Here is a 27,599-nt window from a genome sequence, read left to right as displayed (position 1 = left end):
CATGTTCATAAAATGCTTAGCCTAAAAGCCTGAGAATTGTGCAGTTTCAACAGTTTTTTCCTCTCCTCTTAACTCCCCCAGGCTCTTTAACATCCATGTTTGTCAGGCTCCCTTGTGGTGGCGTTGGGGTAAGTACTCCCTCCCCCCCCCCCATGAAAATAATGTGTGTATCTCGTAGGTTAGAGTTCCACTGCATATAGCTAAAGTGATTGAATAACATAGTATTCATCTGCACCACAGACTGCTGCAGAAGTAAGATCTAAAGCAGGGAGAATATCTTTACATGAAATAATTGTGTTGCATCCAGTGGTGTTCCTCCACTGACAGAATGCTCTTTGATCCTATGAGGCCTCTCACCAGTAGAATCAGCAGAACAGGGAGGTGATTTTTCACCTATGCCCCTTTGCTCTTTGGAACATTTTCCTGAAGCCTCTGGAACCCGTGTTGGAGGGTAGGGAACTTAGCTGTGAGGGGGAATCATAAAAAACCTGCTCCCTCTCCATTCCTCGGATGGAAACCCCTCCTGCATCAAAGAGACTTTTATCAACACAAAAGTCACCATTGGATGCAACACAGAATGACTATTTTCACTAAATAAACACTGATTATTGTAACTAACAGTATAATCGGTTTGAAATTGCTTTGTATTGGTGGCACTGCTTCTCCTTGGCTCTTACCTATTGCACAAAGCCTCCTTCATGGCAGGTTCAGCAGTCTATTTATCTCTGCATATATCATGTTGGCTGTTCCCTCATCTCTTCCAACTGCTGCAGTTATTTGAGACTTTGAAGGAGTGCTTGACATTCTCTCAATGCAGTTTTGTGTAATTATAAACTAAATGCAGGTTAATATTTAATAATATAATAATTTTATTATTTATGCCCCTCCCATCTGACTGAGTTTCCCCAGTCACTCTGGGTGGCTTACAGCATATATGAAAACTTTCTAGACATGGCCCAGGAGGAAGGAGCGGAACCGCAACATAACAGTGCCCCAGCTCCTAGCTCCTCGGTCCAGAAGGATACCGTGTTCCTGTTACATAACTAGTATACCTTTTACTTGCCTCATTTAAGATAAACCACACAGACACTTTTTTATACCAGATGTACCCAAAATATTGTAAAATACAACAGTGTTGATGATATGTAAAGAGTTCAGATTAGAAAAGAAATTTCTGGTTCATCATATGAAAGACGATTTTAATGATTAGGGGCATTCCTAAAGCAGCACAACATAGCCAAGTACAAAATCTCACACGCCGTTCCAATTATACTCCAATTGGGAAAATCAGTTTATATCATAGACGGAAGGCCTCTGACCAGAAAACACCTCCCAATAATAACAGACAAATGCCCAGCTTCATTGTGACACAGCACAGAGCCTTTTCTATTATGGTGTCCCAGTTGTGGAACTCCTTTTCACTGGAATTATGACCGTCCTTGTTGCCAGCACCTTTTAAACCTTTAAATTTATATTTGTTCCTTTTGTGGACAAATGTGTCAGCTGTTCTGTTAACATGTCCTGTGAAATTTGCTGACGTTTTATTATGTTGAGATTTTATGGTTTTATTGTTCTATTTTATGGGAATATTTGTGCAGTTAAAACACAACTAGAATGTAGCTAACAATGCTTATTAATAATGATGATGGTGGTAATGTTATTTGATAACTACAGTATGCTTTAATATATAAGGCATTTAAATCATTCATTGATTGGGCTAGTTATAAAATACAGAATGAACTGCACTATTTCCAGTTCCAAGAAAGTGCTGGATAACTAATGCACCTGATCATTTGCCATTTCTCTTACTTGTGAAGAAAAGAAAACTGGGTCCTGCCCTTTGTCTCATCTAGGATGGTAGCAGCCCACCAAACAGTGCCTAAGGAGTGTCCTTGTAGTCATCATCTTAAAACAGTTCCCTAATGGATCTCACAACAAGCAAACAGAGATAGAATGGTGATGTCACTGTTGCAATCCGTCATAAGTCAGGTTGTGATCCACTTCTAGGTCTAGCGATGTGGTTTGTTTGATCTCACTTGACAAAAATGCAAGAATTGTGCCATCAGATACTGATGATTAGCACAATTATGATTAAGCAGCTTACACAAGTAACATAACCACAGAATTTAGTACACAAGTCTGTGACTTTGAAAAATAGCTTTACTGATGTGAATCTGTTTTATGTAGGTTGACAGTGATACAATTTGGAATGAGGTCCATTCCTTCAGTGCTGCTCGCCTTGCTGTTGGTTGTGTTATAGAGCTGGTTTTTAAAGTGGCTACAGGGGAGCTAAAGGTTAGTATGATGCTAATGATGATTTGCTTATTACTTTGTAGATTTGAGAATAACTTGGTCACGAGGACTGTATTTTATAAATCGTGTGCAAATGTAAACTGTAATCCTTACTGAAATAGTCCCAGATTTCAGCAGCATGCCTAAAATTTAAGAAGCAGCTAAAACATTTTTTCTGTATTTTAAAAGGTAAAAGAATTTGGTTTTGTTGGGTTGGTTTTCTACCCCCCCCCCCCCCCCAGAATCTGTGTACTGAGGGTGGGGGAGAACCCAGCAGGATATGTCACAAACTACATAGCGACTTAGCTACAATTATTTAAATATGGTTGAAATTTATGTGGTTTTGTTTTGGTAGAATGGATTTGCCGTAGTTCGACCTCCTGGTCACCATGCTGAAGAAAGCACACCCATGTGAGTATGTGTTTGTGCTTTGGCTACGTTTACTAGTGTTTTCACAGAACTTAGAGCTGAAAGTTTCAGGGGTGTCTTTTTCACCTGAAAAAACCTCCAAGTCAATACTGAGCTTGTTTTTTTGTTTGGCAGTTTGCATGTATGCTTGTCCTTTTGCATCAGTTCATAGTGTTTCCCATGCGACTTTTTCATACACAATGGGTAAAACCCAACACCATTCTGTTAACAGAACATCAGGAGCATTCATTTAAATAGAAGAATAAAAGCTCTTTTTTGCTGATTCCTACTTCCTTCAGTAGCTCCCTGTAGCTTCTGAAAATCTGTTCCAAAGGTTTAGGAAAACTCTGTAAACTAGCAAGGAAGGTAGTGTTGGGGGACCAATTAAGTTTGTAGCATTCTCTGTGGCAACAAAAACATTTCACAAGTGGAATGGTACATTGGAATTCACCCAGGTATACCCCAGTCAGAAGTTCAGTGCTCCATTCAGCAGCTCACTAGGCTGGGCGATATCTGGTTTTCAACATTGCAATATATCACAAGCTAAACACCATGACATATTGATATAGCACGATGTCTGAAATAAGGATGGAGCCATGTAGAGGAATTGGCTGACTTCATGGTTTTTCCTGCATTGTGATTTTTGCCAGCACCTGTTCTTGTGATTCGTTGTGCCCTGCATGAGGCAGGGGAGAGCTGAGCTGGCAGAATTAACAGGCGCAGTAGGAATTGAGAGAAGCATTAACTGGTTTCACAGTTTTCCCCACATTGTGATCTTTGCATAGTACCCACTCACTCCTCATGATTCCCGATATATTGCCAGGTCAAAAATTATGAAACTGATAACACAATGTAGACTTAAAACTGGTTTTGGACGCCCATCCCTAGTAAGCACCCCATGCCATCTGCAAGGGGGAGACTCTCCAAACTGGGGAGAACTGGAGAAGCGGGAGGACTTTCCTACCTTCTACAACTGCCTCCTAAAGTCATTTATGATTGTCAGAGAGCTTGAAGGAGAGGCAGGCTTTAAATAATTAAAAAGTATTTTTATCCAGCTCTTCAGCCAAATAAGGCTCCCAGAGCAGCTTACAAATGTCATTGATTAGACCGACTTACAACCAACATTGCAATTTAGAAGACATGACAGAAAAGGGAGGGAGGAGGAGAATGGTATCTCAGACACTATGGTAAGCCCGCAACTTACATGGGGGTTACATTCTGGGGATTGTGCTTAAAGTTAAATCACATACAGTCAAAATCCATTGGGTTCAGTGGCTGGTGAGATTGCCAGTGTCATTTTCCCCAGAACCCCACCCCCTTTCCGCTCCTTTTTATTTATTTTATTTTATTTTTGCCGAGCCTGTGAAGCTGAATGCGCACAAATTAAATGCGCGTAAGTTGCGGCCTTACTGTATTTCTTTGTTGCAGAGTTCTTGTAATGACCATCTGAAATGGAAATATTTCAAGGAGAAAAGGAGTCAGAAGTTGCTAACCTTTTAGAATCCTGATGGAGAGGCCCTGCAGTCCCTGCTTACTCCTTGTCCCACAGCGTGATAGAATGGACTTGTTTCACCTCAGAGTCACTACTAGAAAGTATCATTGGGTGAAGCCAGATTGACCCCTTGGTTTTGGGGTGCCACAGGGTTCTATTCTGTTTCCAGTGTTATTTACAATCTATATGAAGCTATTGGAAAGCAGGGTCACCTGTATGATGATGACACCGAGTTCTGTTTCATTGTACCAACTGAGTCAGGCAAGGCTTTGCACATCTTGGACCAGTTCTTGGATGTAGTGGTGGAGAGGATGAGGAACAGCAAGTTGAAACTGATTCCTGGCAAGATGGAGGTCCTGTGGGTACGCGGTTCTCAGGTCCAAGAATTGGGCAGCTGTCTGTCTTTAATGGGCCTGAATCGCACTGTTGACTGATGTTAAGCTGTGCTCTAAGACCCCTAGGTCCTTTTCACATGTTATGGCAAACCAGGTGCCTCCATCTTATATTTGTGCAGCAGGTTTTTCCTGCTGAAGTGTAGAACCTTACATTTATCCTTATTGAAATGGGTCTAGTTCTCCGATCTGTCAAAGTCATCTTGGAACCCAGTTCTGTCTTCTGCGGCATTAGCTACTCCTCACAGTTTGGTGTCATCTGCAAACTTGATGAGCATCCCCTCAATTCCTTCATCCAAGTCATTTATAAAGATGTTGAACAACAACAGGCCCAGGACAGAACCCTGCAGCACCCCACTTGTCACTTTCCCCCAGGATGTCTATTCTAGGACCTTACTGTATATTATTGTTGTAAGCCATGTTGTGCTCTGATCTGGAGGAAGGGTGGGGCATAGAAACTCTCAAACAAACAAACAAATAAATAAATAGAGGTAAATAAATAAAATAAAAGAGAAATTGAAAAGAAGATTCCAACTAAATATCAAGAAGAACTTTATGATGGCAAGAGCTCCTTCGGAGGGTGGTGGACTCTCCTTCCTTGGAGGTTTTTAAGCAGAGGTTGGATGGCCATCTGTCATGGATGCTTCACCTGAGATTCCTGCATTCCAGGGCGTTGGACTAAATGGCCCTTGGGGTCCCTTCCAAGATTTTATGAGGTGACATCCATTTGGAGTCAGAAGATTATGGTTTTTTGGTTTGGGATTTTTTCTTTTTCTTTTTGTTCCACTACCAATAATCCCTGAAAGATTACATAACATCATCATCTGACCAAGGGTAATTTCTTTGATGTAGGCCTTATCTACATTGAAGCTATTTGAGTGTGTTTATAAATTTTTTGAATTGGATTACTGTAGTTTGCTAAACCAAAGCTGGTCAGCACTATTTCAAAATCATGCAAGTTTTACACCAAGGAAAAAATAGTTTTCTGCAATAAAACTCCTTTGGGTACGTCTGTAATGCTGTCACCATCGTGTTTAAGTAGCGCCCAGTTGCTAGTGATCACTCTGAAGGACAACAAGGGAACAAAATGGCAGCAAGCAGGGGCAAGAAAAGTACTAAACATCCCCTCCAGTATTTTTTTTAACAAGCCCCCCCCCCCCCCCAATCTGAATGCAGTGCTTTAAACCTGAAAGTTGAACATGGAGAGTGTTTGGCACAGATCTAACTAATAGTCTGTGCATTAAATAGTTGGCATTGCCATCTTCATATACATTTCAGTGTCTTATTGTATCTCCTCATTTTGAAGCAACAGCATATGTCATTTTCCTTGGAAAGTGTTTGGTGCTGAAGTTGTCAAGTGTACTTTCCACATATACGTCTATAATAATCTATTATCTTTCAGGGGTTTTTGCTATTTTAATTCTGTGGCAATTTCAGCCAAGCTTCTCCAGCAAAGACTGAATGTGAACAAAATACTTATAGTGGATTGGGTGAGTGAAACAGCACTTTTTTTTTTTTACACCCCACCCCCTTTCCAATACAGGTACAAAATGCAAGAACTCTGTCAGCAAAAGTGCAGTCATTAAATCTCAATAAAATGTGGGTTCGAATCCTCAAAACGTTTGAGCTCGATTTTCTCCTTTGTTGACAGGAGAGCAAGGCCAGCCAAACGGGCATTCCAAGTTGAAGAGCACTTTGCTCTCAGTCAGGACAGGGCTTAATGTCTGGAGCATTTGCAAAATGCTAATAATTATGGGGATGCCCCCTTCTTTCCAGAGCATTATAAGCTTTGGAGGCAAGTTAGGTATCCAGCCCCACCAGGGAACATCTCCCTGAAAGTCTCCTCTGCATTTTGCTTTTGTTGTGGAGATATTCAGCTTGTTACAAGCAGGACTGGACCAAAAATTTCAGTACAGCACCCTAAAAGGCAGTCTGTTACCCTAGGGAAACCAGGGCCAAAGAAAGCATTCACACATCACATGCTTTCTTTTCTGGCGCATAGGTTCCTATTGTGAAGCACCTGTCCTTTGGAGGACTTACACTAAGACGTCATTTGAACCTATATATTCTGCTCTTTAAGGGACGCGGGTGGCGCTGTGGGTAAAAGCCTCAGCGCCTAGGACTTGCCGATCGAAAGGTCGGCGGCTCGAATCCCCACGGCGGGGTGCGCTCCCGCTGCTCGGTCCCAGCGCCTGCCAACCTAGCAGTTCGAAAGCACCCTCGGGTGCAAGTAGATAAATAGGGACCGCTTACCAGTGGGAAGGTAAACGGCGTTTCCGTGTGCTGTGCTGGCTCGCCAGATGCGGCTTTGTCACGCTGGCCACATGACCCGGAAGTGTCTCCGGACAGCGCTGGCCTCTTGAGTGAGATGAGCACACAACCCCAGAGTCTGTCAAGACTGGCCCGTACGGGCAGGGGTACCTTTACCTTTACCTTTTATTCTGCTCTTTAAAGGCAGGGTTTGCTGAACTACAGCTCTGATCATTCTAGACTGTAGGCCATGCTGGTTGGGGCTGGCAGGAGTTGGAGTCCAACTACACCTGAAGGGTGTCATGTCTTAAGGGCACTACCCTGAAAAGTGGCAGGCAGGCCTGCTTGCCACTGCATCCACATCTGCACAGGAAAGTTGGAGAGAGAGGAGCCCTTTCAGCCAGTAAAGAATTGTGCACATTTTACCCAGATCTTCACACTAAACTAATCCCCTTGGTTTCTGCCTAGTTGTTACATCCTAAGGAACACCAGTGGCATATGATTGATGTTTGAGGGAGGGAGATTGCAGTGGATGGGTTGAACTTCTCTTTATTACATAGAAGGAGAGAGTGCACAGACTTGCCATTCCTCAAACCACCAGCAGCGATTGTATTGGCTTTGCTACTAGTTTTGCTGCCCCAGGAAGTGCTGCTGCAGCAATTTCTGTGGCACTTCATATTTGTTCTCTATCAAGGACATTTGCAGCATGGCAGTTTGGACCTTCCTGTCTATCTGTTATAAGGCACTATTAGATTGGTGTCTTCTGTAGATTCTATCAGGCAGCATGTTCAGTTGTAAATTAATATGAGGGCCAGGTCTACCTATGGCCCTGTTCCCATCCTGCCTGCCACACCACCACTAAACAAGAAAGTGAGACTGCAGTCAAAGCACAGGGGGGGCAGGGCAGGGCGGTGGAGGGCCATGCTAGCAGAGCACATCCAGCATCCCAGTTCAGGTGTTCCCTGGATTTCCCTTGCAGTGTTTTTCAGTCATTCCCAATCTGTTTTCTTGGACTCTTCTCTCAGAGATGCAGAGACCCTTGTCTGAAGGGTACTCACACAAGCAAGGAGTAGCATGGCCATACTTTCACCTGGCCCCATGTTGGTGTGTAGGCTTTACATCCTTTATCGCTGGAAGAATCAATTCTTACTAGTTTTGATGATGTTACTATACATAGTTGAAATTATTGCAGGGCAGTTCTCTATGTTCAGAAATGCTTACTTGCCAGTCCACCTTTTGCATCTTCTATTTATAGGACTGAAAGTGAGTCCCTTCGCAGTATGCATCTCATGTGACAACCAAGCATAATGCAACAAGCATTGTCACAATCATTTAACCATACATTAGTGTTACTAAAATTGGTGGTATGAAATTGTGCCTTGCTGAGCCTTCCCCCTGCAGGGCTTTGGTAGCATGAACATGAAACGTTGTATTACAGTTAGTGTTAATGTAGACAGCCTATCATGTTATAAACCTTCTCATATGATATCATCTTTATCCCTGAAGGATGTACACCATGGAAATGGCACTCAGCAGGCTTTCTACAATGATCCTAACGTTCTTTATATTTCACTACATCGCTATGATGATGGAAACTTCTTCCCGGGCAGTGGAGCTCCTGATGAGGTAATAATAATAATATTGATATGTGTTCTTACAACATTTGTTTATAATAATGGTATTGCAATCTTAGAGGTCACTCAAGCAATAATGGATTAGGACTTTCACTACAATTCGTATGGGGGTGTGGCAAATATGAATGTGTTGATGCCCTATTCAGACATGTTGTTTGCTTGTTAAGGCACACCAAACATCACATCTATGCATGCTGCTGTCCTTGAGGCGGGGTGAAAAGCCTTCTGCTTGTGAAGGCTCCCAATGTGATATAGAATCCCTCAGAACTGTGTTTCTGAATAATGCAGGCAGCTTCCATGAGTAGAGGAGGCTCCCTGCTTTGAACTCAAGGAGAGTGGCAGTCAGCTGTAGTGATCAGATCAGTCAAGGAGGGCGGCAGTCGGTCTTGGTGAAATGAGCGCATGAACCTAGTGCGCTCGTCTCCCTACTTGCACCCAGCCTTTACACACAAGCAGCACTCTCAGATTCTTGTCTTCAGTCTGCAAATATCATTTAGTCTCCCTCCCCACCTCCTACCCCAGCCTCTAGTCCAGGCTTCCTCAACCTCCACCTTCCAGATGTTTTGAGACTACAATTCCTAGCATCCCTGACCGCTGGTCCTGCTAGATAGGAATCATGGGAGTTGTAGGCCAAAACCATCTGGAGTGCCGAGGTTGAGGAAGCCTGCTCTAGTCACTATAACAGCTAGAGGCAAGTATTGCTAATATAGGTAGGCAGGCAAGAGTCACTTTTTTGAACTTTGGTTGGCATTCCTAAAAATAATAGTTGGCATTTAGTATCAATATTTATTTAGCTTTGATTTGTCAGAAGGCCTTGCTTTTTTCTACCAGTAGAGGACACCCATCACCTGAGTTCTTAGATCTGGAAAAGGACAATTCTTACAACACATAGGATTTATACATTGTTTCTAATGAAAGTGAATTATGAACATTTCACAATCCACTCTCTACAAGGTTTTGTTATTTGTACTTACAGGAGGGAGCAGCCTTTCTTGCCCTGTCCTGTCTTTGGCCATTTGCTGATAAAAGCTGTGAATGGAGCTAGTAGTGATGGTTACGAAAAGCATGGAGTTCTTTGATAGTTATACACCTCTGGAATTGGGAAACTCTATTACTCATTGCATTATTTAAGTAGTGGAAGTAAGAGGTTGCCCTGTAATATCCTAGTGGTCAAATAAATTATGTACTAAAGAAAAGTAAAACATTGACTCTTATATAACCATGGTCAATTGTATATTCTATCTAGGTAGAAAAAAAAATTAAAGTTTTGCAGAAATTTGCCCAACCCCCACTCCTATAGTGTAAGTTGACAAAGGGAGGTATGGGAAGGCGACCATAAGAATGCGTGGTCAGGGTAAAATATGAATGCTCTTTTGGCAGAATATGAAAGGTTCATGACTGACCATTTGAGGCTTCAGCAGAGTAGACTGTACATGTGCCAAACAATGAGAATTGGTACACAGTTTACTTTTTTCTTACACGCAAGTAGTCCTGACAATCTTTGGGCCCATGCTTGCATTAAGAAATGTAACATGAACTGAAAGATCACTGATGTGATGAGTAATGGTTTGTTTGGCTGGAGCAGTATCTTTTCCAGCAGTTATAGTAGTGTGAATCACTGTTGTCTATATACCTTTGATTGCCCAGCTGGTATGCAACATTTGTCCATGACAGTGTGTACCTGATAATGGTTGAGACTGCTTGTGTGTGTGCTGCATGAACAGACGTGGGAATTAGGAACCTGCATGCTTTTATAACATGAAGTGGAACTCATTCCCCCATCCACCAGCCTGCAAAAATCCTGGAAATTCATGCTGTCTCACGTTCTAAGGTAGAAGGTATTTCACTAATTTCCACAATGACCCCCCTCTGGTCTTGCTGCTGCTGTGATACTCAGGGCTAAGCTTAATGTTGTGTCTGAACAGACAAACCACAGGCCCAGGTTAGGCCATAGGCATAGGTAGCATGATGGCAGCAGTACCACCGAAAGAGTGCAGCAGTTTTCATCTCTCCAGGAACCCATGCACTATGTGCACACTGGGCCTCTGTCTCGCTGGTGCCATTCCTTACCCTTCACAGTGCACTACAGTATTTTTGTCAGCTCTGGGCAACCAAGTTCAGTCAACCTAAATACAGTGGTACCTCAGGTTACATACGCTTCAGGTTACATACACTTCAGGTTACAGACTCCACTAACCCAGAAATAGTGCTTCAGGTTAAGAACTTTGCTTCAGGATGAGAACAGAAATCGTGCTTTGGCGCAGCAGCAGCGGGAGGCCCCATTAGCTGAAGTGGTGCTTCAGGTTAAGAACAGTTTCAGATTAAGAACGGACCTCTGGAACAAATTAAGTACTTAACCCGAGGTATCACTGTAGTGCCAAATGCTTGGCTGTACAGCATGAGCTGCAGCTTAATCCTTAGGTTTTGCTGAAGATTTCCTATTTGTGGAACCATTGTGCACTTAGTCCTAGAGTTGGAAGTCTCTTTGTAATTAAGAACACTGAATGTTTCTGGTACCCCCAAAGTGCACGTGTCATGTAAGTACCCAGGAGGCGAGGAACCCGGCTTCTACTCTTAAGACTTCAGTGACTGCGTTAAAGGCATAGAGAGGTAGCCTCCTAGGTGTCGTGCGGCACACAGTCTCCACAGTGCTCACATAGCTTATTTTTCTCCCAGTGAACCCAACACATCCGACTGTGAAGTTGAATTTTTTAAACCTTCTGTACCTGAAGTGCAAGTTGAACTTGGGGACATTTTGTAAGAGAAGTGAAACTAAAAGCAAATAGCACCAGAATAAACAATGAGGAAATAGACTAACGTTTTGAGAAAAATCGTGGTACTGTTATACTTTGTAACATACAGGAATTTATTGTTGAATTGGTGCTGCTTATGGACACCATTTTTTGCAGTGCTCTTATGACGCCAATTCCTTTTCTTTTCTATTTACATTTAAATCAGAAATTTCCTTAATACCACAAATCAGTTAAGTAAAAATAGTGCATTATACATCTGTAGTCTTTGCTGGTGTTGTAGCTTGTTAGTGCAATTTTGGTGGGCAGGTTATGTGTGGTGAAGTTTCACTGGTTGGCCTTTTACATTGCACCCCTTTTTCCATCGGCTCCTCACCTGAGCACACAACCTTGCTGTTTTATTTCTGGTAGCCAAAACTTATAAGAATGTGCCTATTTCTAGCAGTTGCTGTATGCTGAAGGTATACTTGAATTTCAACAACCCAGTTAAGAGAAGCTGTTCTCTCTCAATCTCCACACAGTACTTATAAGGGATTAGCTTGGAGACTATAATCAAAATACACACACTATACAAGGAGAATCTTGCAGAAGATCTTATCATTCTTGTGTGATCTTTAGGTAAAAATCTAAAACTAAAACAAAAAAGCACACGGCTCCATTGTGCAATTTTATAATAATTGCTTTTGCACACTTTGGGGTTTGTTTAAGTTGTATAGATGCAGAAATACCTGCACACGTGCCCAGAATAGAAAGGACCAGTGAAGAGAGATTGAGGGAAGGGACAAACGTCCTGTCCCCCCGATACATCCACTGATATGGATGGCAAGCTGCAGAATAGCAATGAAAAAACATGAAAAAGCGGCCCTGTGGAAGCCAATGTACCAAATAGGCACACAGAAAAATTAGATCTTAGCGACCCTTTGTGATAAAAGGCAGGCCTTGACCTGGATGCACCCATAGACAGAGCACATCATGCCAAGGTCATAGGAACTCAGGCAACTGAGATTGGGGGGGGGGGGCAGGAAAAAACCCTGCTCCAAGGCCCAGCTCTCCCACGTTCACTTAAGAATGACAGCTCTTAAGATACAGTCTTTATATTTTTAGCTGGAGACCAGGAGGCATGGTTTCGTCTGATATATGCTCCTTTTTATGTGCTATATTGTTGATTATAAGAGGGTATTTTGTTATTGCAAACAATCTCAGCCAGTGGCTTCTGGCCCAAAGCAGCAGTGATGATCCTTAGCTCACTGAATCCAGTAAGGAAAATGTGTGCACTTGGATATTAGAACTCCAGGAAACATTTTTGGAAAAGAAGCTGATTCTGCATTTACAATATTTGCGGCAGTTAAGAAGCTACTTCAGTGTACCAAATCCAGAGTCCCCGGCAATTCTGTGTGAACGGCTTTAAAATATGACTGGAACTTTAGACAATTTGGTGGTGTGTGTGGTTTTTTTTAAATGTAATAACTATTTTAAAGTTACGAGCATGAGCATATGTTTTTCTTTTAGATGCTAACTAAGGATTAAGGCTGTTTCTGCCTTTCATCCCACTCATTGATCTGATGGCGCAGGAAACAGTGGATTTTAAAGCAAAATAGAATACCTTCTTAACAACAACTGTTGTGTTACCACACTTTGAACTGTAGGAGCAACATAAAATTATTGGAGATATTGCTGAGGTGATATGGGCAGCCCCCCATGCATGGCAATATTTGCCAGAGGTGTAACCTGCTGCTTTCTTTTCCTCTCCACCCCTTTCTTAGGTTGGCATAGGACCAGGTGCCGGTTTCAATGTTAACATGGCATTTACTGGTGGTCTTGATCCACCCATGGGAGATACAGAATACTTGACGGCTTTCAGGTAATCCTCTCTGCTTTTCCTGCCTATATTTCTCCCTAAATGTGCCCTTTGAGTTGTTGTATGCGTGTTTGTGTGTACACACACACACACACACACACACACACCTCTCTCTGTGTGTATGTTGAGTACCTTGCTGTTCTGAGACCAAGGAATTAAAGCTGACTGCAAGTGGCAAGGTGCTGATGCAATATGGAAAGACTGGCACATAGACACTGTTCACCAGCACAATATTGATAACCCTCATGCATGCATTCATGTTATAATAATGAATAGGATTCTCTCTCAAACATGAAAGACAGTGAAATTGCCATTGTGCATAACTTTGTATAGAAAAGCCATTTCGTACACCATTTCCCAAAGTTGTGACCCAGTTCAGATGATCATTAAGACTTCATAAGCCATAGTTTATGAAACAACCTCAGGTCATTGGCCATTCCAGGCTAGTTGCTCCGTGTTGTCTGCTTTAATAGTGCTAATAATAAAAATTGATTTCAGTTGATCTGGATTTACAAGCAAAGCAAATTTCTACCTTATTGTTAGAAGAACAGGAGACAGAGGGTGGTGTTCCATGCTAGTCCTCCTCATATGAGACCCATTGAAGTTAATGGGCATGATTAACTTAGGTTCATTAATTTCAGTGGGTCTACTCTGAGAAGGACTTAATTAAACACAACCAAGAGTAGTAACCAAGAAGGTAGGGAAGCAGAATAGAAAGAATGTCCCCTGCCAGCACAGAACTAATTGCATTTTCATCCATATTTAAGTAATTTGTTAATACCTATCTAAATTTGGTTCCACAATGCGTATGTATTCTGTACTTGTTATTCCATCACCTCTGATGGGCCACTTTGGTCTTATTCTGCTGTTTCAGTGAATTCAAGTAAGTAGAGCATTGTTTGATCAAAGAGTTTATAACCAGATTGGAAGAAGATATTGATGGAATCACAGTTCTCGGTATCATAATTCTATGTATATGCTTTCAAATATCGTCAAAGGAAATCATAATACACAGCACAGTCTGGAATACATAATTCTTTTACTGAAGTTTTAACTAAGGTCTCTAAAGTAAGAGCTTTCAAGTATCCATGAGCTAAGTAGCTTGCACTATTTAGGTGTCTTTTGTTTTTAAAATGGAGAGTCATAATGTATAGGTTCACTTGAGATATGTGGAATTTTGCTGTACATCTGTGCTCTGTACATCGTTTAAGTGCTACTCCAGTTTACCTAGATGTGAGCACATCATGCTAAATGGGCAAAGATTGCAGTTAAGCTCATCCTCCTGTGTACTGTTGTGCTACATAGTGAACTTATTGCCTGATATGGGGAGAGTTTTAGGAAAGTACTTTCCATGATGTATAGGTATAGATAATACCAGAGGAGTGAATACATTCCCTACCTCTGATTTATAGCATCATATGAGCATTGCAGATCTATGCTTCCCTGTCAGATGGCTGTGGTTGTCATGCTCATCTCGAGCCACATATGTTAAATGAAGAAGTGTGCAACACTAAATCAAGGTACTGCCATTACTTTCCCTTCAGCAACAAACAGTTGTAAAGACCAGTGGTCGAGTACATGTCTTCACAGCAAACTGTTATGGATCACTTACACAGTGAGTTTTGTTTAGATTATTGTCACTTGGGAAAAAAAATATTTTAAGCTAGCAATACCCCCCGGGAAACAGGGACACATTATTAAAAGATTGCATTTTTATTCTGCATTTTCTCCAAGGATCTCCAGACAAGAGATATGAAATTGCATCTCCCCAGTCCTTGCTTGGCTTTCTAACCAGCTTTAAACCTCTTTCCATTTGATGGGACACTTATTTGGAAAACAAAGTGAAAAGGGGCATGTCCTGCACATTTCTAGATCATGCTCTGTTGTCTTCTAATTAAGCACTTTTTATTTACTGATGCCTGTAGTTGTTTTGCAGTTTGCATGAGATGCAAGCTTTTACAAGAAGTAAAACTTTTTTGATAACAATCGTGGCATTTACCAGTAGGTAGACTTGCCAACTTTTATTGTTCCCAGGTTTTGTTTTACAGTCGTACCTTGGATCCCAAACGCCTTGTGAATTGAATGTTCTGGCTCCCGTACACTGTAAACCTGGAAGTGAATGTTCCGGTTTGTGAACGTTCTTTGGAACCCGAATGTCTGACGCGACTTCTGCAGCTTCTGATTGGCGGCAGGAGCTTCCTGCAGTCAATTGGAAGCTTCACTTTGGTTTTGGAAGTCAAATGGACTTCCGGAACGGATTCCGTTTGACATCCGAGGTACCACTGTATTTTGCTAAAACTTATATGAAAAGCTTTACAATTATTTTGAATAACTCTCATCTGTTCCCTTTCTTTTATGGTGATCCCCCACAAAGCATTACTGTGGGGCACTCAAGCCTGCTATACCTAAAAGCTTAGTTCCTGCTTACTGCAAAGCACCACAGAAAACAAGCAGTACATAGGAAGTTGTCTTCTACTGGGTCAGGCCATTGGGTCATCTAGTTCAGCTTTGAGTTTTGAGTTCTGTCCCAGCCCTACCTGAAGATGATGTGGGTTGAGCCTGGGACCTTCTACATGCAAACCAGATGCTCTGCCTCTGAGCTGAGGCCTTTCTTTAAGAGCTTGATCAATTGCACTACTAGTTCCAGTCTGTGCCTGAGACCAGATTTTATTGTCCACAACAGGTGAGCACTGTCTTCTCAAAAATGTTCAGTACAGAAGTCTGTGATGCTCATGTATTGAATGATACTGCCACTGGTCCTTGCCACAAAAGAACCCAATGCATTGCCAGTATCCTTTGGGCAATCTCCACCTTTTCTGGTCTCTTTGAATACCTCTAGAGCTTCGCCTTACCCTGGTTAAGGAATGAGTTATTCATAAAAGCCTTCCTGTGGATTTTACTATTGGTGAAGGGGAAGAACTTAAGTACCATTTTGGATAGAGGTGTCGCTGTTGAAGGGCAGACACTCTTGCCCTGTGACTGGCCATCCACTTCAGCTGGAAAAACCAGGACAGCCCTGAGTTTGGACCGGGGCACTTGCTGGATGCAACTAGCTACTTGTCTCTCAGCTAGATGTGTCCAGTGGTTTCAAAATATTTGGATCTTGTGCCATATTGAATACAGATAACTAGGTGTCAGCATTGCTATATAAAGCATAAACATGGAAACACTGCATTCCCATCCAGTTCCCAGCTTCTCCTCCTCGCTTTGCTACAGCTTCCACTTCAGGTGATGAATAGGGAGTGCGCCCACTCACTGCTGCCCCCTGAACCACCTGGATTGAACTTCTTTTGAAGTGTGGATTTACATAGACGTTTTAAAATACATTTTTTCTCCTGGGCTTGTTGCTTCTGCTTCTGCTTTGTGGCAGACAGAACTTGCCACTGCATCTCTCTCTCTTCCCAGCTGGAAGAGCAGCTGGGTTAAGGCAAGTGTTGATGCCCCAGATGACAGTGGTACTGGAATGGGGGTGAAGGAGGTGAGAGATGACAGATATGTAAAATGGGAGGGGGGGGGATAAAGATCTAAGAGGTATTTGTATGCTAGAGTGCTCCCCACTTCCACGTGATGATAACAATACACCTTTTGTTTCCCCTGCTGCTCTTTACTGTTGCCAGGGCCTCTCACATTTCCAATTCTACTGCAGTTCTAAGTATTTGAATGCAAATATTCCCTGAGAAGAGGCACCAGCTTCAGTCCTCTTAAATGGGCCATAGGCAAACCAGAGTGAACGGTTGCCTTCTTATCTGTGTTGCCTAGCCTTGACTCTTGCACCACTGCATGAAGCCAGCCTTGAAGAAGGCCACGCAGTCTGGGCACCCACTGCCCAGCCTGGAATGTCAGCCAGGTGGGCCAGATCACCACTGGCCAAGCTGTCATCCCCCACTCCCTGTGGGGCACAAACCTGTGTCTGCTAGAAAAACGTATGATTGCACACCACATCCATAGAAAACAATTCCAGCAGTCCATGCCTATGTGCACACACCTTCAGCCTGGAAGTTATGTTGGAAACCTGTTTAATCTTGTGCCAAGCCCCCCTGCCCCATGATAATAGATTGTCAAGTGGCCTTTGAGGTTCATAGCCAGCTGCTTTGAAAAACCTTTTCCCGATTCACTTATATTCATTTTAATGTAAAAAGGTTCTTTGAAGTTTACAATTTATAGTCCCCAGAGAGGCAGAAAAGTGAAGGGAATGGGCTGTATCCCCCCCCCCCCTCAATCTTATGAGGCAATGCATGCCTTAAAAGCAGCACCTTGTTACTCTGGCCCATTGAATGCCACGTTGCATTTCCAAGGGATCAAACCAAAAGTTGAAGAAAAGATAAGAAAATTAGCCCTAATGAAATCCAGAAGCTACAGGCAGTTTCACTATGAACTTAGAAACTCAGAATGCAGAACTGAGCTGTAATTCAAACCAGTCCAAATGCAAAATTCAGATGCTTTGAAGTCTTCAGATGAATCAGTGGAGATCCTTTTGAGCTAGGCAAAGATACGCATGCCTTCTCTTTAACTCCTAGTACACTTTGTTCATGAAAAGGTAGCTGCCGTCTATGAAAAATATAAGAAAGAAAATATTCTCTTCAGCTGCAGAATGTCAGTGGAATTACTATATATTCTAATGAAACCAGACACTGTTATGAAACTAGAGGCCTTTGGCTGAAATATTAATGGGTTAGTTGGTGTCAATGTGTGAATTTCACACTCTACCACGTTACCCATTGTTTCTGGGCAGCAAGTTTGTCTCCTTTTTACAGGCCCCTGAGACAGGTGAATTGTCTTCTTCGCCCACTAGAATGTAATCCAGAATCATGTATTCAGTAACACAGTGTTGCAGCTAGTCCATCAAGTTAATTTGCTTTTCTTGACTATTTTTGAATATTCCTGTCGCCGTTTTTAAATATGACTTTGGGTGCAAGCCAAAACAGTACAAATCAAATTATTAAAGATGCTTAATCTTTTGGCAAGGGGAGTTTCACATGGATCCAACACATTGCTTGATATTCTATTGGTACCGAAATAGAGGCCTGAAGCTGATTACAGTGGAGGGTAGTATCTAGAAATGTTAAAATCTCTAGAAATTTTGAAGCCATGGAAAGAAAAACTGGAGGGTTGTGGGTTTTTTTAAGGGAAACTGAAATTGTGGGGGGAAATTGAAAAATACGCAGTACTTCCCACCCCCATTTTAGTGCCCTTTGCAGAATAAAATACTGTTTGTTACATTATGAGCATGAAATGTATTATATATAACTTGGTTTGCCATAAAATTATCATGTTTGTTATATAAAAAGTACAACTTATTCAAAGAATAGTTGCAAATTGAATTTACTTCTTTAAATTAAAAAACATGTTAGAGATAAAGCTATTAGCTGCTAAAATGTAAGGAACCCAGCATCTACTCACATTTGCCAGTTTATGAGGAACAGTCAAAAACAATAAAACTTAAGAATCCATCAACATTGGAGACGCTCCTTCAGGTATACTGGGGCGAGGCTGTTTAGGGCTTTAAAGGTCAGCACCCAACACTTTGAATTGTGCTCGGAAACGTACTGGGAACCTATGTAGGTCTTTCAAGACCAGTGTTATGTAGTCTTGGCGGCCGCTCCCAGTCACCAGTCTAGCTGCTGCACTCTGGATTAGTTGTACTTTCCAGGTCACCTTCAAAGGTAGCCCCACACAGAGCGCATTGCAGTAGTCCAAGCGGGAGACTAGAGCATGCACCACTCTGGCGAGACAGTCTGCGAGCAGGTAGGCTCTCAGCCTGTGTACCAGATGGAGCTGGTAGACAGCTGCCCAGGACACAAAATTGACCTGCGCCTCCATGGACAGCTGTGAGCCCAAAATGACTCTCAGGCTGCACAGCTGCTCCTTCAGGGGTACAGTTACCCCATTTAGGACCAGGGAGTCCTCTACACCCGCCCACCCCCTGTCCCCCAAGAACAGTACTTCTGTCTTGTCAGGATTCAACCTCAATTCGATAACCACCATCCGTCCTCCAACCATTTAATCACTAAATGGTGTACATAGAATTCGAAACTATAAAAATAAATCCTATAAAAATTAAGCACCATAAAAATTCATCATAAAGCTGGACGCTACGGGAATGCTAGCATTCCTCTCAAGATAGGGCAAGTGCCTAATATCTGCATTTTCTGGGGGGAAATTGACATTTTTGTTCTGACAGCCTGGATAAATGGGTCTTCACCACAATAATCTACTTTGTATGGTTTTAGTTTTGTTTTAAATACATTTGCTGTTTTTGTGTTTTTAAATGTTCTTAATTTTCTTTAGTGTACATCACCTTGAGATGGTTGTTTAGAAGGCTATTACTAAGTCAGTGGTGTTGATGATAATCCTCCACCGTAGGCAAACTATCCTTTTCAAGAACAGCTGTAGTTAGTGCACCAGCTGTAGCTGGTCCAAGGCACTCCAGCTGCTGAGCCTCAAGTGACAAAGATGGATTCAGGAGCACTCCCAACATGGAACCTGTTACTTCAGAGGGAGAGTAGTCCAATCAGGAATAGGCAAATGACTGTTCTCGACGCAGGAACCCCTCATCCACACTGCTTCTGTCTTCCTAGGGTTCAAGCTCAGTTTATTAGCCCTCATCCATTCCACAACTGTATCCAGAAAATGTTCTAGCATACTAACGATACTTTGCCTCAAAACTCCCAGTCACCATCCCAGTGACATTCATTGGCAACAGGATTGTGCCTAGTAGCACACCATAGCACAAGGACTGTGAGGAATTCTCGGAACATGGCCCTGCAGGCAGGACTGGAGCCCCTGTAAAACAGTGCCCCCAATACCCATCCTACAGAAGTGGTCTACAGTGGTGCCTCGCAAGACGAAATTAATTCGTTCCGCAAGTTTTTTCTTCTTGCGAGTTTTTCGTCTTGCGATGCACGGTTTCCCATAGGAATGCATTGAAAATCAATTAATGCGTTCCTAGGGAAACCGCCTTCAGACCAGGTCCGGGGACAGTCTGTCCCCCGACCTCTTCTGAAGGCGGGGGGGGGGGGACAAGGGCTTTTCTTCCCACCCCCAGCATTTTAAAAAACCCTGGGACAGCGGAGGGCTTCTCCGCTGTCCGGGGCGATCTTAAAATGCTGGCGGGCGGCATTTTAAAATCGCCCCGGGACAGCGGAGGACTTCTCCGCTGTCCGGGGCGATTTAAAAGCCCCTGGGAAGGCAGGCAGGGGGGACAAAGACTTTTGCCCCCCGCCAGCCTTCAGAAGAGGTCCTGGACCTCTTCTGAAGGCTGGCGGGGGGCGAAAGTCTTTGTCCCCCCTGCCTGCCTTTAAAAGCCCTCCCGGGAGAGCGGAGAAACGCGCTGCGTTTCTCCGCTCTCCCGGGAAGGCAGGCAGGGGGGACAAAGACATTTGCCCCCCGCCCTCCTTCAGAAGAGGTCCAGGACCTCTTCTGTGTAGAATTGATTTATTGATTTGGCGTGACCCCCGCTAATTGATTTACGATCCACAATTAGCTCTTTATTGCCGCCCGGCGCGCTTCCCTCAGCTGCGCGATCTCAGCTCCGTCTTCTTCCAGTCACGCCTCAGCAGAGTTAACACAGCGGTGAAAAACTGTCACGTAGCTTCACTTAGCTTCTCTGACAAACACACAGAGTCCAGGTTTGTCTATTTACAGTGCTTTATTCCGACATTTCTCAGAAAAACCCAGGACTACTTGCAGCCATGACAAACTGCGTCCTTCTTCCTCAAAGAACAGAGAGGAACAGAACGAAACTCCTCCCAGCTTCGAAAGCTGACGTCAGAATGTTGAGGCATCATGGGAATAACTTAACCTGTTAAGTTCCAAATCCCACATTCTGAAGGCTGGCGGGGGCGAAAGTCTTTGCTCCCCCCCGCCTGCCTTCAAAAGCTGTCCGGCCAAGGCTTCGCGGACCTCTCCGCAAGCAGCGGCAGCGCTGCCGCTGCTTGCGGAGAGTTGCCGGCATGCCGAAGCCTGCGCGCGCTCAGATCAGCGCGCCCAGGCTTCGCGGACCTCTCCTGCCTTCAAAAGCCGTCCGGGATAGCGGGAAGCGCTTCCCTGCTATCCCGGACTGCTTTTAAAATGCTGGCGGTGGGGAGCAAAGCCTTTCGGCCCCCGCCAGCCTTCCTGGACCTCTTCTGAAGGCCGGGGGGGGGGGGGAAAGGCTTTGCTCCCCACCGCTAGCATTTAAAAGAGGTCCCCAGAGATTTCCCTATGGGCTTTCATCTTGCGAAGCAAGCCCATAGGGAAATTCGTTTTGCGAAGCGCCTCCAAAACGGAAAACCCTTTCGTCTAGCGGGTTTTCCGTCTTGTGAGGCGTTCGTCTTGCGGGGTACCACTGTATCTTAGTCAGTGATATCAAAAGCCACAGGCAGACTTGAGAAGCAGCGTCCCATTCTTGATACAAGATCACAATTTGAGATACTTGTCCTTCAGTCTATTCAGATTTGTGTGAATGAAACATGCATTAATTCCCCCCCCCCCTTTATGTTACTATATCAAGATTGAAATCACAGAGATTTAACCATGCTGTTAAGTTCTTAAAACCCACAAAATCAATGGGACTCAGGCAAGTGAGTGATTTGGATTACCATCATTAGCCGCAACCTAAAGAAATGTGATGGAACTATATCGTTTTCTATGCAACTGCTCACAAATCTGAAGAACAAGCTACCTTTTACATTGTGGTCCAAACAACTCAAGAAATGCCCTTGTACACTGTCAGGTTCCCTTTCTAGTCCTTTCTTCCATATTTTGTTCTATATTTTGTGCTAAAAAGACCCTTGAACAAGATTCTCATTGTAGCTGTCCATTCAAGAGCAAGGCATAGTAATGTGCTTTCTATTGTTCCTTTTTTCGTTACAGAACAGTAGTAATGCCTATTGCTAATGAGTTTGCTCCAGATGTTGTGCTGGTATCATCTGGTTTTGATGCAGTGGAAGGTCATCCTGCACCACTTGGAGGATATAATCTGTCAGCAAAATGTAAGTCCCCACAGGCTTAAATTTCAGTGATCTCATTTTCTTTGCAAATTTACCCTGTTATCTATTTTGAGTTGCCTGTTTAATAATAACTCACTGTACCGAGACTCTTCCTACACTTGTTAGTTTGGGGAGGGTTTTTTTTATAGGCAATATAATATAATTCAATCCAATCACAAACAATGCAAAAACACACTTCCCTGTTATACATAGAATTCAGATTCCTTCTTCTATTTATCTAAAGGTTATTATCCCACCTCATCAATAGCTGGCAGTAGCTTACAAATGCAATATAAAATAAAGACCTCGAAATAGCATAATTAAAAACAGTAAAATGAAATTAGCAACAAAATGCAGTAAAAACAGCATTAAACCCAAAGACCTATCTAAAAAGGTAAATAGATATGGAGTCGGTGCCTTTTTCTAGACTAGGCATAGTCAAACTCCAGCCCTCCAGATGTTTGGGACTACAATGCCCATCATCCCTGACCACGGGTCCTGTTAGCTAGGGATGGTGGGAATTGTAGTCCTAAACATCTGGAGGGCCGGGGTTTGCCTGTGCTTGTTATAGACCAAAAGGTGCCAGAATGTATCTCCCTCAGAAGACGCACCCCAGAGCCCAAAGAGGATATCTTTTTGGGGGGCGGTGTCTCCTCACAAGCTGGAGGCAACTTCTGTCAGGCTTCACTTGTGGGGCTACCTCAGCCACCTACGCATGGAGGGTGGGGGTGCGACATCCTCTTCCTCCCAGGAGAAAGTGATGGTTTGCCTGCCTGTGAGCCAGAGCAGCCTGGGGGCTTGTTCAGCTGAGGCGTGGCTTTTCTGCATGTCAGTTTGCAGAAGAGCCTCAGCAAAGCCGTCCTGCACCTCCATCTTGCCTGCCCCTCTCTGGAGCTCGTAGAGGATATCACCTTCAGGAGCCGGAAGTGCCAGCGGGGTTTTGCTGAGGCTGGTCAGGTCTCTCTCCCCCCCCCCCCCAGCTGAGAGGTGCCAGATGCAGTTCCGGTGAGTCCCAGTGGGGGAAAAGCCCTGCTTGTGGTGAATGTGCAAACCATAAGGGCTGAGTGTGCAAACCATAAGTTCTTTGGAGGTGTAAAAAGTTTTGGTTGAATCACAGAACACGTTCACAAATAATGGCTTGCAGCCAACAAAGGGATCTCTGGCGGGGAACACTCCTTCTGGGTGGTTTGTCCTACTTTGGTCCTCACCCTGCACTCCGCTCTCATCTGTGGCTCCTAGAAGCTGTCAGCTTGTGACAGTGGCCATAGCCCAGGTAACGGCTTTGACCGGTTGACTAAACCAGGTGAAGGGTAGCCAGTGGGTCTTAAACCCACGGTGAGTTAAGGACCTGCCTTGTGAGGAAGACTTCTGGAGTAAACCCTGAAGAAAAATCTGTACCTGCGGCCTTGTGGGATATCTTCAGGAGAAGAAAAGGCTAAGGAGTAGACCCTACACAGTTCTGGAGTGGAGTCCCTAGAATGTTTGGATGGCATCTTGTATGGCAACTCCGGTAGCCAAGCTGGTGTCCAATATTTTGCTTTGCTTTGCACCACATCAGTGAGGCTGGGACGGGAGGTCTTGGACACGCTGCCCAAGCTTGCACCCTGGAGAGGCCACTTTGGTTTTGCAAATGCAGAAACCAGCAAAGTTGCCCCATTTGCACATGGACTTATGCAGTGGAGGTCCCCCCCCCCATCTGTTTTGGCAGTTCCCCCAACCCTCTGGAACAAATTTGGAGTGGGTGGGAGAGCATTGGGGGGGGGGGGCGTGTTCCATTGCGTAAGTCCTTGTGCACACATGACAACTTAGTTGAATGCAATGCAATATGATTAAATAAGCTTGGTTCTACCAAATACCTTTATAAGTAATTTTATTCATTTTTATAATGTTTCCAACTTTATAGAATAAATTAAATCTGTTAATTGTTGCCCTTTCTTGCATTTCTTGCATCACAGGCTTTGGGTACCTGACAAAACAGCTCATGGGTCTTGCTGGAGGACGAATCATTTTAGCTCTTGAAGGAGGCCATGACCTAACAGCCATTTGTGATGCGTCTGAAGCGTGCGTTTCTGCTTTGCTAGGAATTGAGGTATTAAAAAAAAACAAAGCAAAGTTGTTATTTATTTTTTATTTATTTTTACACACATACTGTGATATACCATCAGTAGTAGCATCAGTGATTATATTATAATCTCAGTTTGAAACCTATCAGTTTTGTATTGTTATGTATTGAGCAATATTTTCTGTATAAGAACAATAATAAATCATGCCAAAATCCTCAAGTCACTCGCACTACACTTGTCCTATTAAAATCTTGATAATGAGAAGTCTGGAAAATCTAGTTGATTTCTGCAGTCGAGAAATACGTTTGGACACTGGAGTTGCCCTGAAATTTCCCTCTCCTTTTACTGGCCCCCTTATTACTATTTCCTGCTGCATGGGCGTAGCCAGGATTTTTCTTGGGGTGGGGCGGCTGAGCTTTTTTTTTAGGGGAGCCACAAAAGGTATTAAGCTTTTTTTTAGCAAATAAAAGTTCAGATAGCATAGCTTCTGCTGGGAGGGGTGGGAGAGGCTTCTGCTGGGAGGGCAGAACCTCAAATAATTAAGTACTTTCAATGCTTTTCCATAATGTTTGTGGATCTAGGGGGGCAGCTGCCCTCCTGCCCCTCCTCGACTACACCCCTGTCCTGCTGCAGTTCTTTGCTCTTTTCCCTATTGGAGTGTACGGCAGCTATATGAGAGAAGCTCAAGGGATACCCTCAGAGACCCAAATAAACAACCTATTTGGGAATAACTGTGGAAGAATGACTTTGTATTTATCCTACAGATGATTATGTCAACCATGATCAGCTCCAGAGTTAAGGATGCCCTTGGCAAGGTCCAGTGGGCCCCTGGGGGACATACTTATGACTACACTCATATTTTTCATACTTCCCAAAATGCCACCCTCCCAAACCTCCGGGTCACCACATTCTGGGGAAATAAAGATGACGGCCACAATGGCAGTCATTATCAGTAGTGGGCCTCAACAGCTGCTTAAGCAGGCTTCCTCAACCTCGGCCCACCAGATGTTACAAGACTACAATTCCCATCATCCCTGACCACTGGTCCTGCTAGCTAGGGATCATGGGAGTTGTAGTCTCAAAACATCTGGAGGGCCGAGGTTGAGGAAGCCTGTGCTTGAGGATACCAAATGGTGCTGTTAGGTCTCTTTGGCTGAAAAGCCAAATAAATATATATTATAAAGAGATCACATTTTGTTACCTTTAGAGACTATAATCAGTTATAATTTCTGTTTTAATTCAACCAAAATTGAAAAGTGGGCTACATTTCAACATATATATCCCTGACCACTGGGACACACACACACACACACACACACACACACACACACACACACACACGTACAAGTACACATATGTCTGAAACCTGATGCTTAAAGTCCCAACAACTGAGATGCAGGAGCATGTTCTAGTCCTAATATTTTCCTTTTTAATTGTCAAAATTTAAACTGAAAATTAAAGTATCAGAAATTCTCACATACTTTTATTTATATTGATTCTCAAAGTAACTGCAGCTTTAGTTACTTATGTTGTCAAAAGGTTGGCAACAGCAAACGGGCTTTACGTACATGTCTTAAGTTTTTGTAATTGAACAGCATTTTGAACTGCAAAGTGGAGAACTGAGTAATTAGGTATGCTTTATTTTCCTAGTCACATTTCTGGCTACTTTCTACCACACAGCAGCATACTTTGATTGGTGCAAAGAACAAGTAATCTAATATACATGTAGAAGATGTCACTGAAAGCACCACAGTCTATCTTAGTACTGCTGCCTTATGGTGTGCATGCTACCTTAGCTTTTTGTAGCTTCGTGAAAATTCCATTTTCAGTTTAACATATTTAAGCCATAAAAGGTTGATGTCCAAGGAAGTAACAGTCACTTCAGATTACAAACAAGTAAAAGATATTATGAAGTTGCCCATGCGTTGGTAAAATTATGTGCAGATCTACATCTCGTCCGCAGACAAATCTGCATACTTGAGATAAACTCTGAGCACATGGATCTCACTTGGGAAAGAAGTGAATGTCACTAATTCATATTATTGTGAAAATATGTAGCAGAGGTACGAGGACACCATGCAACTACTATTATTGTCTTCACCAGTGGTGAAAATATGTACATTTATGTAATTCTAAGCAACTATAAAACCCATTCATTGAGGGTTCTCCAAAAACTAAACAAAGCTCAAGGCTTCAATCAATACTTGGAACTGAAAAAAGAATTTTCTCTTTGATCTGAATGGCTGATCCAGTTTGGCTGTGACCAAGTTGCAATCGAGAAATTGTGTACGTGCCTCAGTCCTCATAGAGCATGGGACAACTCTCACATTTGAATTTTTTCCTAGACATACTCTTTTCAGTGACCTCTCTAAATCTGAGAATAGTCATGACAGACAAATTAGTTCAAGATAGATCATTTTTTCAGGGATATAAGAGAAATTCATCTACCACAAACAGAATACCATATTTGTTTTAAAATATTTAAATGGCTATATTTATATGTTAAATAAATAGACCACATAAGTTCTTAAATCCTTCACTTTGGGAAAGTTATTTGTCCCTAGAGTATGCCATTTTTGAATATGGCCAGGTTCATTCATTTGTGATAGAAGACTGTCAAAATAAGGTCCCGATTGGAAAATTTCAAAGAATACTAACATATTGGAAGTGCCAAGTGAAAGGCTGCTTCACGTTGCCAAATATAAATGAGAAGCCACCACTACTAGATTGCTGAAGGTGGCCACAGAACTGCATTTAAAAACAGATAATTAGAATATCTTTTCTTTCAGAGTTCTTTTATGTAAAGGGTTAGAGGCAACAGCATTTTTTGAGGGAATGGGAAAGAAGCAGCAATTATAGATTATAGATTATAGTGAGGTAGCAAAGGGCAGGGCACTGCCAGTCTCGAACGTTGTGTCCTGCTTTCAGAAAGAAACTAGGAATGGAAGAGCTGCATTTTATCCTTGTAGAAATTGGTGAGTAGTCAGTAGTGTTAACAGCCAGACAGTAAGCATAACTTGGTTATGTAGAATTCTATAACAACTGTTGAATTAATACTTATTTTTTTTAATTCAATTAATCTAAAGTGCACGTTTTTAATCATTTCAGCTTGATCCTATTCCTGAAAAGGTATTACAGCAGAGAGCAAATGCTAATGCAGTACATTCCATTGAGAAGGTCATTGAAATACACAGTGAGTACCTGGGAGCAGTCATTGCTATTCCACAGTTAAACAGAGTTCCTGATTTCATCAGTTTAAAGTGAAGCTATGTAGTTCCATTAACTCAAATAATAAACCACAACTTCAACTTGCATGCAGACTGCTTTGCACTAAGAAAATCTATGGAGATGTAAAATAATTCTGAAAGAAATTATATTAAATGTTTCATCATATAAAATCAGAAGGGTTATTCTACAAGCACCCAAAGGCAAAGAGTAAACCAATAGAACTAACAAAATCAATTAAAAACATAATATACACAAGTAAGAAT

General features: G+C 42.8%; 1 protein-coding gene across 12 annotated transcripts in view; it reads left to right on the top strand.

The window, feature by feature from the left end:
• The window catches only part of HDAC4 (histone deacetylase 4), a 124,863-nt gene that overhangs the window by 90,838 nt on the left and 6,426 nt on the right, over positions 1–27,599 (top strand). For 10 of the 12 annotated variants that reach the window (XM_028704255.2, XM_028704317.2, XM_028704303.2 and 7 more), the window contains 9 exons: positions 82–128; positions 2,188–2,295; positions 2,648–2,703; positions 5,987–6,074; positions 8,341–8,460; positions 12,982–13,079; positions 21,930–22,048; positions 24,001–24,134; positions 27,217–27,301. In XM_028704255.2, the coding sequence (XP_028560088.2) occupies positions 82–128; positions 2,188–2,295; positions 2,648–2,703; positions 5,987–6,074; positions 8,341–8,460; positions 12,982–13,079; positions 21,930–22,048; positions 24,001–24,134; positions 27,217–27,301 (855 nt within the window). Of the gene's footprint in view, positions 1–81; positions 129–2,187; positions 2,296–2,647; positions 2,704–4,128; positions 5,073–5,986; positions 6,075–8,340; positions 8,461–12,981; positions 13,080–14,620; positions 14,731–21,929; positions 22,049–24,000; positions 24,135–27,216; positions 27,302–27,599 lie in introns of those variants that run through there. The other 2 variants (XM_028704325.2, XM_077919191.1) reach the window with 2 other exon arrangements.

This window comes from Podarcis muralis, chromosome 1, assembly GCF_964188315.1.
Source record: "Podarcis muralis chromosome 1, rPodMur119.hap1.1, whole genome shotgun sequence".
NCBI lineage: Eukaryota > Metazoa > Chordata > Lepidosauria > Squamata > Lacertidae > Podarcis > Podarcis muralis.
The sequence above is the reverse complement of the archived record's forward strand: the minus strand, read 5'-3'. Positions and strand labels throughout refer to the sequence as shown.